The 12254-nt window shown below is 39.7% G+C and overlaps 3 protein-coding genes across 3 annotated transcripts; 2 read left to right on the top strand and 1 right to left on the bottom strand.

Moving 5' to 3' along the window:
• Nucleotides 1-2365: 2365 nt before the first annotated feature.
• Nucleotides 2366-5692, top strand: Ccdc39 (Coiled-coil domain containing protein 39). The gene is made up of 5 exons (XM_068297367.1): nt 2366-2757; nt 2811-2958; nt 3024-4823; nt 4884-5429; nt 5494-5692. Exons 1-5 carry the CDS (start codon nt 2497-2499, stop codon nt 5598-5600), a joined length of 2862 nt encoding a protein of 953 aa, XP_068153468.1. The 5' UTR covers nt 2366-2496; the 3' UTR covers nt 5601-5692.
• Nucleotides 5693-6776: 1084 nt separating this feature from the next.
• Nucleotides 6777-8770, top strand: LOC137582717 (zinc finger protein ZFP2). The gene is made up of 2 exons (XM_068297368.1): nt 6777-8079; nt 8141-8770. Exons 1-2 carry the CDS (start codon nt 6990-6992, stop codon nt 8725-8727), a joined length of 1677 nt encoding a protein of 558 aa, XP_068153469.1. The 5' UTR covers nt 6777-6989; the 3' UTR covers nt 8728-8770.
• On the bottom strand, nt 8729-10685 carry atms (RNA polymerase II-associated factor 1-like protein antimeros). Its single transcript, XM_068297369.1, has 3 exons — nt 10482-10685; nt 9454-10420; nt 8729-9387 (listed from the first exon to the last, which is right to left on the bottom strand). The coding sequence occupies exons 1-3, from the start codon at nt 10541-10543 to the stop codon at nt 8785-8787; spliced, it is 1632 nt and encodes a 543-aa protein (XP_068153470.1). The 5' UTR covers nt 10544-10685; the 3' UTR covers nt 8729-8784.
• Between the last annotated feature and the right edge of the window lie 1569 nt (nt 10686-12254).

Genomic DNA, 12254 nt, shown 5'->3' with positions numbered 1-12254 from the left:
TACCATCCTCCTTCCTTTGACCCGCCATCTCTCCATTCACTACATAAGTATAGCTGAAAGTTTAAATTTGAATTGAAATGAACTTTAAGCAGCTGCAACTTTTACTTTATTTTGTTAACAACAAATCCAAGACTATCTTATCTGTGGATCTTGCATTAATTGCAAATAATTACCACTTACCACATTTTTTGGCCCTCCCTCTCTCTCCCATCCCTACTCTCTTTGCGCACACCCCCACACATGCGCGAGCGCTCAGGCAATATATATTTTTTATCAAGGAAAAAGAAAAATAGAGAAAGAAATGAATAGATGAAACAAGAACACTAAGAAAAGGCAGGCCACCGTTTGCAAAAATGTTATCCTTAAATAAATTGATTAGTAATTCGATAAATATGCAAAACAAAAAAATATCAAAAAAAAAAAAAATATATTTAAATATAAAAAAATCCAAGAAATATTTTTGTCATTTTGGTAGGTTTATATTATTTCTTATTATAGTTCAATTACAATTTAGTTTGCTTCTTTTTGTATTAAGTTTTTTGTTGTTTATATTTGCATTAACATTTTGCTGGCGTGTTTCTCATTTGAAGTTTAATTAATTCTAGAAATAATGTTTATTGAAAAAAAAAAAACAAAAAAAAAATCAACGCTTATTAGAACGAGAGACGGATGATCTGCTTAAAAAGATGAAGCAAAATGGAAGATAATGAAAGAATGAAAGGAAGAGAACTTTAACGTATTTGCCCACCCTTGAAATCTATATTTTAAACAAGACGGAAAACCGATAACATACTATTAATTAAATATATGCTCTATACATAAAATATACAAATATGATTTAAAATTATATATAATATATATATATAAAGCGCCTAGAAAGCAAATCATACATAAAAAAAACAAATAGAAAGAAGAAACAAACGATGCAAGCCAAGCAAAGAGAAGGACAAGGAAAAAAACGCTGTGTTAAATGGAAAACCAGCAAAAAATGAAAGTTCTTTTTGAAATATTTCAATTCAAACCGAAATGTGTGGAGTTTAGTATTTAGAGAACATCTTATATGAGAACTATACATATATAAATATATTTAAATTGTATCATTCTATATTAACAACAAAAAACAAAAGAAACGGAAAACAAAACAGTAAAAGCTTAAACATTTTGTGTTGTGTTTAACAAAAGCGCTAATAATTCTATAAATTAATAAATCTAATTGCAAAATCGATCTTACACATATAAATATATATATACATATATAAATAATGTAATTGAAGCAGAAACAGAAACTGAAACCTTTTGCAGTACTGATTACTGATTTGTGGTATACATAATACGCGTTTACAATTTACTATAACTTACCATATAATACTAATAATAATAATAATAATTATCTTAAACAATAGAAATCACACATATGCGACCTCACACACACACACATGCAATCTATTGACCTTAATGTAGGTGGCTGATCAAGAGTTCTAATGAAATAGCATTAAATTATTAAAGTAACATTAATACCACATATATACTTGCATATATAAATAATACACCTACAAATTGATGTGCGTGTGTGTGTGTGTGTCTGTGTGTAATGTGCGCCTATGTGTGTATATCTGAATGGTCACCAAATTCACAAAAAGAAATTGATCTATATTATGAGATGACAACAACAACAAAAAAAAAAACAAAAAACGAAGAAACAAGTAAATAAAAATGAGAAATTTAATGACTTTTGTTTTCTTTCAAGTTCGTAGTCCGATCCGATAATCACGATGATTGTTGGCTAGTTTGAAGACCTGGGTTTAGTATTTCTGAATGTTATTGGAAATTTCGTAAGACATATCATCCTACGAACTTCTCTTGTTTTAGCCAATCGGCAGGTTAAAAACCAAGTCATTTAATCCTGCAGCCAGATTTAAGAGCTAAAATAGTAGCTTTCGCAAAAATCATGATTTTTGAGAATTATTAAGAAATTTCGTTCAATTTTTAATCATTTTCAAAAAGTTATTACTATTATCATCAGTATAGGATATAGTTGTAAATTATCCACCTAACCTATAGATGCACTGGCAACGATAGCCTTTGGCTTATAATGTAAGCCTTACATCCATACACAAGTCTGGGACTCGAACCCGGATCCTCGTTGTTTAGTTGCCTAAATGACTAGCCCACTCTGGCAACTAATCTATCGAAGACTCCAATTAAATAGTTATACCTCTGTTTGGCATCGAAGTCTTGGAAATTTACAGGAAACTTAATTCGAACCGTTTTTGGAAAAAAGACGTATGAGAAAGGAAAGAATGTTGATTTTGTTGTCCAGGTAACAAATAAATAAAATGGAAATTTGAATCGAATTGAAATCCATCAAGGTTGCCATTGGCAAAACAAAACAAAGCAAAATACAATTGAAATGTGCCTGATTTTTGATTATAAATTATAAAATAAAATAAAATAGTAAAACCACTAAATAGACATAAGTAATTAAACGATTCCAAGATGAATACTACGGACGACATGAAGAATACGTCGGGGACGTCCCTTAATGATTTTAAAGTCCAGGCGATGAAGTCTATGGGGTGGAATGTTGAAGCCGAAATACCCATGGCAAATGAAGAGAATTTGGCCATTCTTAAGGAGATGGTAGCCATGAGGGCCTTGAAATTCGATTTGCAACAACAGATCAAGACCCTGGAGGATCGTGAGGTGGCTGTGGAAAGACACAAGAAAAATATTGATGCCACCGTACAGCAAAATATAGTGAGGAGCTAAAAATTGTTAGAAAACCTTTCCTAATGTCTCCCTATTTTTAGACCTTATACAATTCGATGAAGGAGGATCTAGTAAGGGAGGCCCATAAAGTGCAGTTGGTTGTGTTGGAAAAGAATAAACTTAAAGAGGATTTGCGCAAAAATCAAAAGGAACTGGAAGAGTACACCCAACGTGCTGAATTTACTGAACGTGGGTCGAAAAAGTTGGAGATGCCAAAGAAAGAACTCCAATTAATCTCTTCTCCTTTTGTTTAGGTAAAATTCAACAGAATAAAAAGGAAATCGATGAGCTTACGTCCCGCATTAAGTCAGCCAAATCGACGCTTCAGGAATGGCAGGAGGCCATGGAAGATGGCAACAAGGGCTATCAACTGATTGAAAAGTATTATGAAGATGATCAGCAGCGGGCCAGAGAATTGAATACACGCCGACAACAATTGCAGGCGGAGATAGATAAACGTCGCAAAAAGGTCGTCCAAATGTATGATGAGCAAAATACCCTGGAGAAGAATCTAGAGCGCACTGCTTGCCTCTACAGAGCTGCCCATCAGGAACGGCGACAAATGGTAGAAACCTGGAAGCAGGCAGTTAATCAAATGACTCAACGAGAACATGATATACAAGCCAGTGAAGAGTCTTTGGTCAAGCTGACCAAAGAGGCCACAGAATCGGCTAGACAATATAAACTGTATGACGATCAACTGAACGAGGTAATTGACAATAATCGTCAAGTGGAGATCGCCATTGAAGCGTTGAATGCCGAAACATCCGATATGAAGAACGAGATACAAAGAATTATTGATGCCTCCATACTGAAGGATCATGAGATCGATGGTTTACGCAAAGAATTGGAAAATTTATCCAATTCCGTTGCCGCCCAGCGTATGGAGAATCGCAAATTGATGGTTCAACAAGAGGACAAGAAAAAGGAGATTGCAAACTTAGATGAAACTATAAAAAAAGTTGAGGATCGCTTGCAAGCCATGAAAAATAAGGCCCTCAATGCCGAAGAACGTTTGCATATACTCGACGAAATGATGGAGAATGAGGAAAAAACACTGGCCACCCTATCCAAGGAGCAGGAACGTGTCAATGATATGTATTTCCGTGCCCAGCGTCAATTGTCCGAGCTGAAGTCTGAGCAGAAAACACTGACCATGCAAAATCAGTCTCTGAAATCGAATCTATCATCAATGAAACGTAATCAGCGACAACAATATACGGAACTGCAGCGTCAGACTGAGATCCATTATCAAATATCCTTTAAGTATTTGGAGGCTCAGAGACGCTACGATCAGATGACGGGCATCGCAATAGATCCAGATGTTGAGGAGCGTAATCAGGTCATTTTGTCTGGACTGGAGCAGCACTACGATAAATTGCAACGTCATATAGCGGCAACCGAGGCACAGAATAAGAAACTCAACTATAACATGAACAATATGGTAATTCAGTATAACAACGATGCCAAGGAGTTGGATTCGGTGAGATTCAAGATCAAAGAGGCCCAAGTCTTTTGTGAGGGCACTGTAAAGAGATTGCGACAGAATCGTTTTGAGAATTCCGAACTGATTGTCGAGCTGAGTATGATTAAAATGCGTTGTGATGACATGGAAGTTGGCATTAACGGCTGTGAAAAGGGCACTTATGATTTGGAGCAGCATCGTCTGAACTTCCAGCGATCTGTAAAGGATCGTTTCGTTGAGTTGCGCAGTCAGGAGGAAATTTTACAATTGAAGCGAAAACATTTGGGAGAAGAGTTGAGTACTTTACGTGCCGATTTGGCTGAACGAAAGAAGCATATTGAAGTAGTGCGTGCCCGATTTGAGTTGACATCCCGTCTCCTGGGCTGCAATGAGGATGGCACTGTGATGAACGCCACCCAACTGAAGGTGGCCAATGCCCAAGAGCGTCAAATGCTGGCCGATGAGGGTGATGCACTGAACAAGAAGGTCCTTAAGGCCGAGCAGGAAGTGGTGGCTCTGGAGAATACCCTCAGACAGTTTGATCTTTCCAATGATAATTATCGCAAGACCTTTAAAACATCCGATAATGGTAAGTTCATATATTAGGCACTATTCCCTGAATAAATCCTTTTAAATTGTACTCGCCTAGAACAAGAGGATTCCGAAGAGAAATTAAAAGAAATACAGCTTGTGTACTGCAAGGATTTGCAACAGTTGAAAACCCTTCGATGCAAGGCCAAGCGTTACGAGAATAAAATGGATGAACTCAAACTCGAACAGGAAGAGGCACTGAAGCAGTTGGATGCCGCCAGAGCTAGGCGAGCCGAGCATACAGAGATTTTGGAGAAACTACGCAAGGAGCTGGACGAACAGAATTCAAAAATCGAACGTGCCAATCGTGATATACGCTCCCTACTCAAGGACATTAAAACTCGACCCATAAGCGATGATTTTCTGGCCACATTCGAGCGTGAATTGACTTTGCAGGAACTCGAGCAACGCAACATGAAGGCACTGAACTTGCTGGCAGATATGGCCAATACAGATGAGAATGGACCAGAGATCATTCACTATATGCTGCGTAAGGGTCTCAAGTTGCCGCAACACTTGAAACGGACCCGCAGTTGTGTATCCTGGCGATCGCAATCGGCATCATCGCGAGACAATGGCTCTTATATTAGTGTCACCGGAAAAGGTACGTTGCAGCATCTTACTTCCAATTAGAATTGAGAATCTTCTGATTAATTATTTAATTGCAGGTTACAGTGCTCGTTCTTCGGCCTCGGATCTCAGTTCTATTAAGGAGGACAGTTCCGTGTCCTCGGCCCATGTCAGCGTTGTCTCTCTTGATTTTCCTATGAAATAATTTTCCGAATTTTTTGCTTTTGCAATTTTCTTTTATGGAATTATGTCAGAAAAAAAGAAATAAATAAATATCAATATTGGGCATCATATGTATATGGAGCATTCACGTGTCTGGGCCACCAATTGGCCAACTGTTTACCAAATTTCATCTAAACACAAACACTAAAAAGCCCATACAGATAGAGAAATTCGAATTCAGAGAGACACACAGAGGGAATGAGAGAGAAATAAAGATGAAAAGACAATAAAAATAGATCACAAGTAAAACAACTATGAGAGAGAGTATATGAATATAGAAAAATGCATTCGATAGGAAGTGACTATTGAAATACCCTTTGAGAAAGTAAAATTGAATGATAAATATTTCAGAGAACGAGTGACAATTTCCCTTTCTCCTTTAGGAGAGAAAGATCCAATTTGAATAAGGATAAACTAAAGGAAGATCTGATCTTTAGTTCAAAATGAATCAGATTTTAGTCTTGGCTAAATTTGTCTAGACTCTAGAGGATTCAAAATTAAATATAGGAATTAAGAAATTAATAGATTTATTATTTTGTATGTTTCAAATTCAGTAGAGAAAACATGCATATCTATCAAAAAAACTAATATTTTGGTCAGATCATAGAAACAGATCGTCTTCAAAAGGGATAAGGACTATAGCAATTGCAATTTGACTTTGAATTCTTAACAAATAACGACATAATTAAATAATATTCATATAATTGATGAATTTTAAACGAAATTCTACATTAATTTTTGCTTTCAAATAGAATACTATTCCCATTGGCCCAATTCGAGTACTAAAAACAGAATGTTACTAATGCTTTTTTGTTGAAATCTTTTTGACAATATATTACATATAGGATCAGGCTTTCGTTCATCTGATTACAGAGACAATATTTAAGGCCCACAAGTCGGCAAATATTCAAATAGTTCTTAATACAGAAGACACAAACATATTATAATTATATAGATGAGCCATTTCCACCCAAAGTACTCAGCAACGACATTAAATTTCGAAACGATGATGAAAGCTTTGGGGAGCGTAGAAGAGATTTCTTGCCTACTTGTGGCCAGATGAATGGAAATTTTCGATACTGTTTTCGAGCACATTTTCGAATGCTTTTCTATACGCTTTGCTTTGATGATTTTCATTATTTCGAATCGTTGCCAACAATCGCATCGCATCGCCAGCAGTTGGGATATGGCCTGAACGTGGACCTTATTTTCGTTTGGAAGTATTTTTAGAAAAATAATTCTTAATAGAAACAAAAAAAATTGTGTTCTTTTATTGTTGTTTTTTTTTGTGTGTGTGTGTGGTGTGGCAACTGCCTGGGAATGAGCCCATCCTGAGGAATTTCTGTGCGGGAATTTTAACGGAAAAAAAGAAATGTGTTCAACCACCACAGTGCTGTGTCCTTTGTGCGCTGTGCCCAGCTTTGGTAGCATTGATGCACTGCAGCAGCGTTTAATAAAGGCAGCCAATGGCCCACTGGCATGTCCATTTCCCAATTGCAAAGAAATGTTCTTGGGCTTGGATAAATTGACAATACATTTGTTCACCCACACCACTCTGATGGCAGAGAGTGCATCACCTGTCGGAGTCAACACCTCCGCCAAACGGGGCAGGAGTAAAAGATCAAAGGTAAAGCCTGCAGAGCCAGTAGCTCCACCGGCAGTTGTAGCCGTGGAACCTGTTCAGATACCACCTGCACCACCAACACCAGCACCACCTGTACCGCCGCCGGCACGTTGTGATATCTGTGAGTTTAGCTTTCGGAATAACGATCTGCGTGACATGCATTTCCGTTTGGTCCATGAGAATGCCGAGGAGCAAATCAAATTGGGCCAAGAGCAGGAGCCCTACAAGTGTCATCTTTGTGCCAAGACATTTCGGATGAAGGGTTCGTTACGGGTTCACCTTAAGGTAGTCCACATGATGGGCATGTCTAGTTTTAGTATCCACACGGGCAGCTCTAGTCCGTCGACTACCCATCCCTCGCCCAAAATAAGCATATGCGACCGCATACGTCACAAAGAGGCGGCAGCCAGTGGCAATGTGAGCTCTGCTAGCACTAGTACCCAACCGTATGCATTGAGTGGAGCCTTGTGTATGCTCCAACAGACACCAGCGCCGCATCAGACATCACTGCTTGCTGCCGATTCATCGCCAGAGCCATTAGCTGGAGGCGTCGTCACACCCAAAGTCTGGGAATGCGATGTCTGCACTAAATCCTTTACTACCAAGTATTTCCTAAAGAAACATAAGCGCCTGCACACTGGTGAGATGCCGTACACCTGTGAGATTTGCGCCCGCACCTTCACGTTCCAACAGTCGTACCACAAGCATTTGCTCTACCACAGCGAAGTCAAGCCGCATGTGTGTTCCGTCTGTGGGCGAGCTTTCAAGGAGCTATCCACTCTGCATAATCATCAGAGGATTCACAGTGGTGAGAAGCCCTTCAAATGCGAAGTTTGTGGTGAGAGAACATTAGAAATATCAATTTTTGAAATCTATAAAAACTTTTGATCTTTTAACAGGCAAATGTTTCCGTCAACGTGTCTCCTTCTTGGTTCACACACGCATTCACACTGGAGTCATGCCATACAAATGTGAACTGTGCCAGAAAACGTTTCGTTACAAAGTGTCACAGCGTACGCATAAATGCCTCACGGAGGGAGAGGCGGCACTGCAGCAACAGCCACAGCCACAGCCACAGCATGAGCTGCTGCCCCAACAGACTCCCGAGCAATTGATTAAGGCACTTCTAGAGAACAATGAGTCGCAGCAGTCACAACAATCGCCGGCAAGTGCCGAGATAGCATCCATCACAAGTGGAGCCCATGAGGAGGCTTTACTATCGCAGAGCATCGATGACATAGTGGTGGAGCAGTGCCAGAAATTGGGCATTTGTGGACTGGAACCACAATTGCCACCGGCGCCAGTCCCAGTGCCAGTGCAAGTACCCCTCGATGCAGCCGGCTTGCCACAGTTCAATGGAGGCGGCAGCAGTTCACCATTGCAGCAATTACAGAATTTGCGTCTTTATTCGCCGCAACATGTTGAGATGCCAAGCTCGGGCTCGGATGGGGAAATCTTCGGACGTTTCCTAATGGACGCTAGTTAAATTTGTTTTTATAATTGTTTATTTGTAAATAAAGTTGTTTGAATTAGAAGAGCCCAGTTATTCTTCGTCGGAACCACTGCCTGAACTAGAACCCGATCCGCTGGGTGAACCACTGCGAGAGCGTGTGGGCGAACGCGAACCTGATCCAGAACGTGAGCCTGAAGGACTACGACTTCTCGACTTGGATTTGGGGCTACGACTTCCAGATTTCTGAGAACCAGCTGGAGTGTGTGAACGGGATCTTGCCGAGCCGGAGCCAGGCGAGCTAGAACGACTGCCACTGCCTGAACGAGACCGCGATCTAGAACGGGAGCCACTACGCGAACCACTACCGCTGCGTGACCCACTTCCACTGCGTGAGCCACTGCGGCTGCGGGTGCGTGAACGTGATTGGCGTTCACGTGACCTTGATTGGCGGTCTCGTGCTTGCTGTGCTGGGGTGTCGGCACCAGCGGATGGCTTAGGTTCCGAAACCTCCTTAGCAACGGGTACATCAACGGCGGTCGGAGTTTTTTGTCCTTGTGTTCCCTCCTCGTCAGCCTCCGTTTCGTCTTCTTCCACGACTTCCTCCTCCTCATCTTCGCCGGGCGCTTCCAATTGGCGTTCACGGTAGCGTTGCATACGATGTTCCATGGCATCCAAAGGACGATGTTTGACCACCTGACCAAAAAAAGAAATAACGGATCAGATAATAGGGACCTAGATCACAGTTAAGAAGTCACTCACCAGCTTGGTATTGTTGGGTTGTTGTCCAATTTTAACACGTCGCTTGTTGAGACGGACACGCGTCTCCAACTCATTGTAGTAGATACCATCTTGACGCATAACAAAGAAGTAATTCTCCTCATAACCTTTCGATGCCTTTGTCTTGACATTCCAGTTGTATTCGCGAGCAATCTTGAATTCATACTCTTCGTCATCCTTGTACAATTCGCCGGCAACGAAATCGGCCCGTCGCTTTTCCAGCGTCTGTTCTGTGGGCAAGAAATAGGCAACAAACTGCTCGCCGCTCTCGTCCATCACACCACGAATCATGGCCTGCGACATTTCCTCCAACTGAGCGACAACATTCTTGCCCATTGGAGCAGGATCGCTATCGAATATGACCTGAGCACATGGATACTTCCAATTGGTGAAATCTGGGAATATGGGCAAAACCTCGACCGGCACTACATTGGGTTTAGAGTAATGCTTGGTTATCTCAGTCTTGGTGTCAACGAAAGTCTTTTCAATGGCCTTGATCTGGGCATCGCGATCCAAATAGAGTGTCTCCTCCCGCAAGGATTTCTTCACATTGTAACCGACCTTGGCTTCAATGTTCTCAAGATTTTGAGGCTGGAACCGAGTCTGTTCGGTGGATATATACTCGGATTTGCGCAACCACGACACAGTGCGAGAGTGCTGACGCGAACGCACCGAATCTGTAGGCGTAAGAGTCTCTTCCTCTAGCAGCTTCTCATCAGCGGGATCCAACATGGACACCGAATCGGCCTGATATAATTCGCGATTGATTAAATCCACTGTCACGCCCAGATCGTGTTCAGAGAGGACATCGTATTTGAAATTGCGTTCCAGCGATGTCGGATTATATTGAACAAAGCGATCACTATCGAAAGGATATTGCAGGAACTTCAGATCGAAGGGTATATCCGGAAGACTGTTGCCATACTTAACGCGGCAAATTATTTCCGACCTGAAATATAAAAAGAAAATGAATAGCACATTTTTTATGCACTAAGATTCATTGTTCTTACTTGCGTTCAGTTTGTCTCTGTGGCCGTTTATCGGCCGTATTGTTTAATATTGTTGGCGGCATTTTAAACTTTATATACTTTCATCAATTTTAGCAATGTATTGTTATTGTGTATCCCGATTTTTCCTTTTTTTTTATAAAAAAAATTTGCAAGAAAATTTATTTTTCACGACATAAACACAACATCGAACATGTTCGCGCTGTTTACTCACGAACTCGAACATGTTCGAGCGGTTTACTCACAAGTTCGAGCGTTTTACTCACGCGTTTTAAAACGCGTGAGTAAAACGCTCAAACATTTACTCACGAACGAACATGTTCGCGCGTATTACTCACTAACGAACATGTTCGAGCGGTTTACTCGCGCGACTTAAAACGCGAGCGTTTTACTCGCGGTCACGCCATTTAATTCTTATCGATAACACTAGCCGGTAGCGGCAACCGATCAGTCACTCCGATGTGGCGCCACTGAGGGGAGCCCTCAATCGGTTAGTTGTCGATTCGACTAATCGAAATTCAAATTGCAAGTTTAAATTTAATTAAGGTCGATGTTCTAATAAATAAAGATTTTGGATTGACATTTTAAATAAACAGATTTCTGTACTTAATTGATATTTGAGCAAAACAGAAACTGACAAACTTGCCGTATCGGATATCTTGTACAAATATTCAATAATTGTATTTGTATTGTAAGTTTTGTTGTTAAGGGAAAATAATTTTCTGTCAACAGTTTCCATTATCGTAATCAATATACCAAAATCTCACCGCAGCACATAATGATATGTGAAATGTAAATATGGCAAATTCCCAATGCAAATAAACAGCAAAAAATCAAATTAATTTAATTAGCAGCCCAATTTTTTTTTTTGTTTTCTTTTGTTATTGGTAATATTGTCACCTGTTTTGTTGTGGCGTCACCTATTCGAGGGAAGCTGCGAATAATTTACCTTAAGTTCAATAACAAGGTTAAACGCGCGACTCGAATCGAAGAGACGAAGCATCAACAGAAGCCCCACGATTTTTCTCATCTTCTTTGCATTTGGATTATTTGCATTTGGCATTAACGCTTATTCAGTTGCCCGCAAAATAATTGTTATAAGAAATTAACATTGATTTGACAATTGATCTGGATGAAAGATACATATATGCCAAAACTGTAATAAAGAAATCAACAACAAACTAGTATGCCAAAATGTAATAAAAAAATCAACAACAGACACGTTAACAACAATGAATTGAATTTTCCATTAAAGAATCATAGAATTTTGATGGAGAGATTGCCCAATTAATGACTTAATGTTAAATATGGAAAAGTTTTCAGTTATACTGCTTCTTCTCCAAATCGTTGTATTTTTTATATCCTGGTTGGAGATTAAGGAATTAAAAAAAGGAATTAAAAAATTAAGATTTTAAGCTAAGTAATTTGAGTAACTTTGAATGTAGGCACTGACAATATGAGAAACTCACTGGTTGTGATATAAAACACCATAATCAGTAGAAATTATTCCAATGTCCAGGCCCCACCGGAGTCCCCCTGGATCAGCCCGTGATTCACTGTAAAAGAATTGTCCTAGTGATCTTTAAATTATATGTTTATACACAAGATTAAAAATTAAACTCCTTAAGAAAAGAACTTCCCCATTTTCAAGATTATGCAGCTCCTGGTCCAATGTAAAGTTCACTCTTTGCGTCATAAAATGTTTGTTTGTCTTTCATAATTTTGCGAAATAACGTGACACTTTTTATACCCTTTATCATGTACATTAAATGGGGA

Source organism: Drosophila tropicalis, unplaced genomic scaffold, assembly GCF_018151085.1.
Source record: "Drosophila tropicalis isolate 14030-0801.00 unplaced genomic scaffold, ASM1815108v1 contig_859, whole genome shotgun sequence".
Lineage (NCBI taxonomy): Eukaryota > Metazoa > Arthropoda > Insecta > Diptera > Drosophilidae > Drosophila > Drosophila tropicalis.
This window is presented reverse-complemented; position numbering and strand designations above follow the sequence as displayed.

Bases quoted from the DNA above. Each gene is read 5' to 3' on its own strand.
- Ccdc39 (XM_068297367.1), top strand. From the start codon at position 2,497: ATGAATACTACGGACGACATGAAGAATACGTCGGGGACGTCCCTTAAT. The intron at 2,758-2,810 runs GTGAGGAGCTAA...CCCTATTTTTAG, and splicing joins CCACCGTACAGCAAAATATA to ACCTTATACAATTCGATGAA. The intron at 5,430-5,493 runs GTACGTTGCAGC...ATTTAATTGCAG, and splicing joins TATTAGTGTCACCGGAAAAG to GTTACAGTGCTCGTTCTTCG.
- LOC137582717 (XM_068297368.1), top strand. From the start codon at position 6,990: ATGTGTTCAACCACCACAGTGCTGTGTCCTTTGTGCGCTGTGCCCAGC. The intron at 8,080-8,140 runs GTGAGAGAACAT...ATCTTTTAACAG, and splicing joins CTTCAAATGCGAAGTTTGTG to GCAAATGTTTCCGTCAACGT.
- atms (XM_068297369.1), bottom strand. From the start codon at position 10,543: ATGCCGCCAACAATATTAAACAATACGGCCGATAAACGGCCACAGAGA. The intron at 10,421-10,481 runs GTAAGAACAATG...TTTATATTTCAG, and splicing joins CAGAGACAAACTGAACGCAA to GTCGGAAATAATTTGCCGCG. The intron at 9,388-9,453 runs GTGAGTGACTTC...TTTTTTGGTCAG, and splicing joins AACCCAACAATACCAAGCTG to GTGGTCAAACATCGTCCTTT.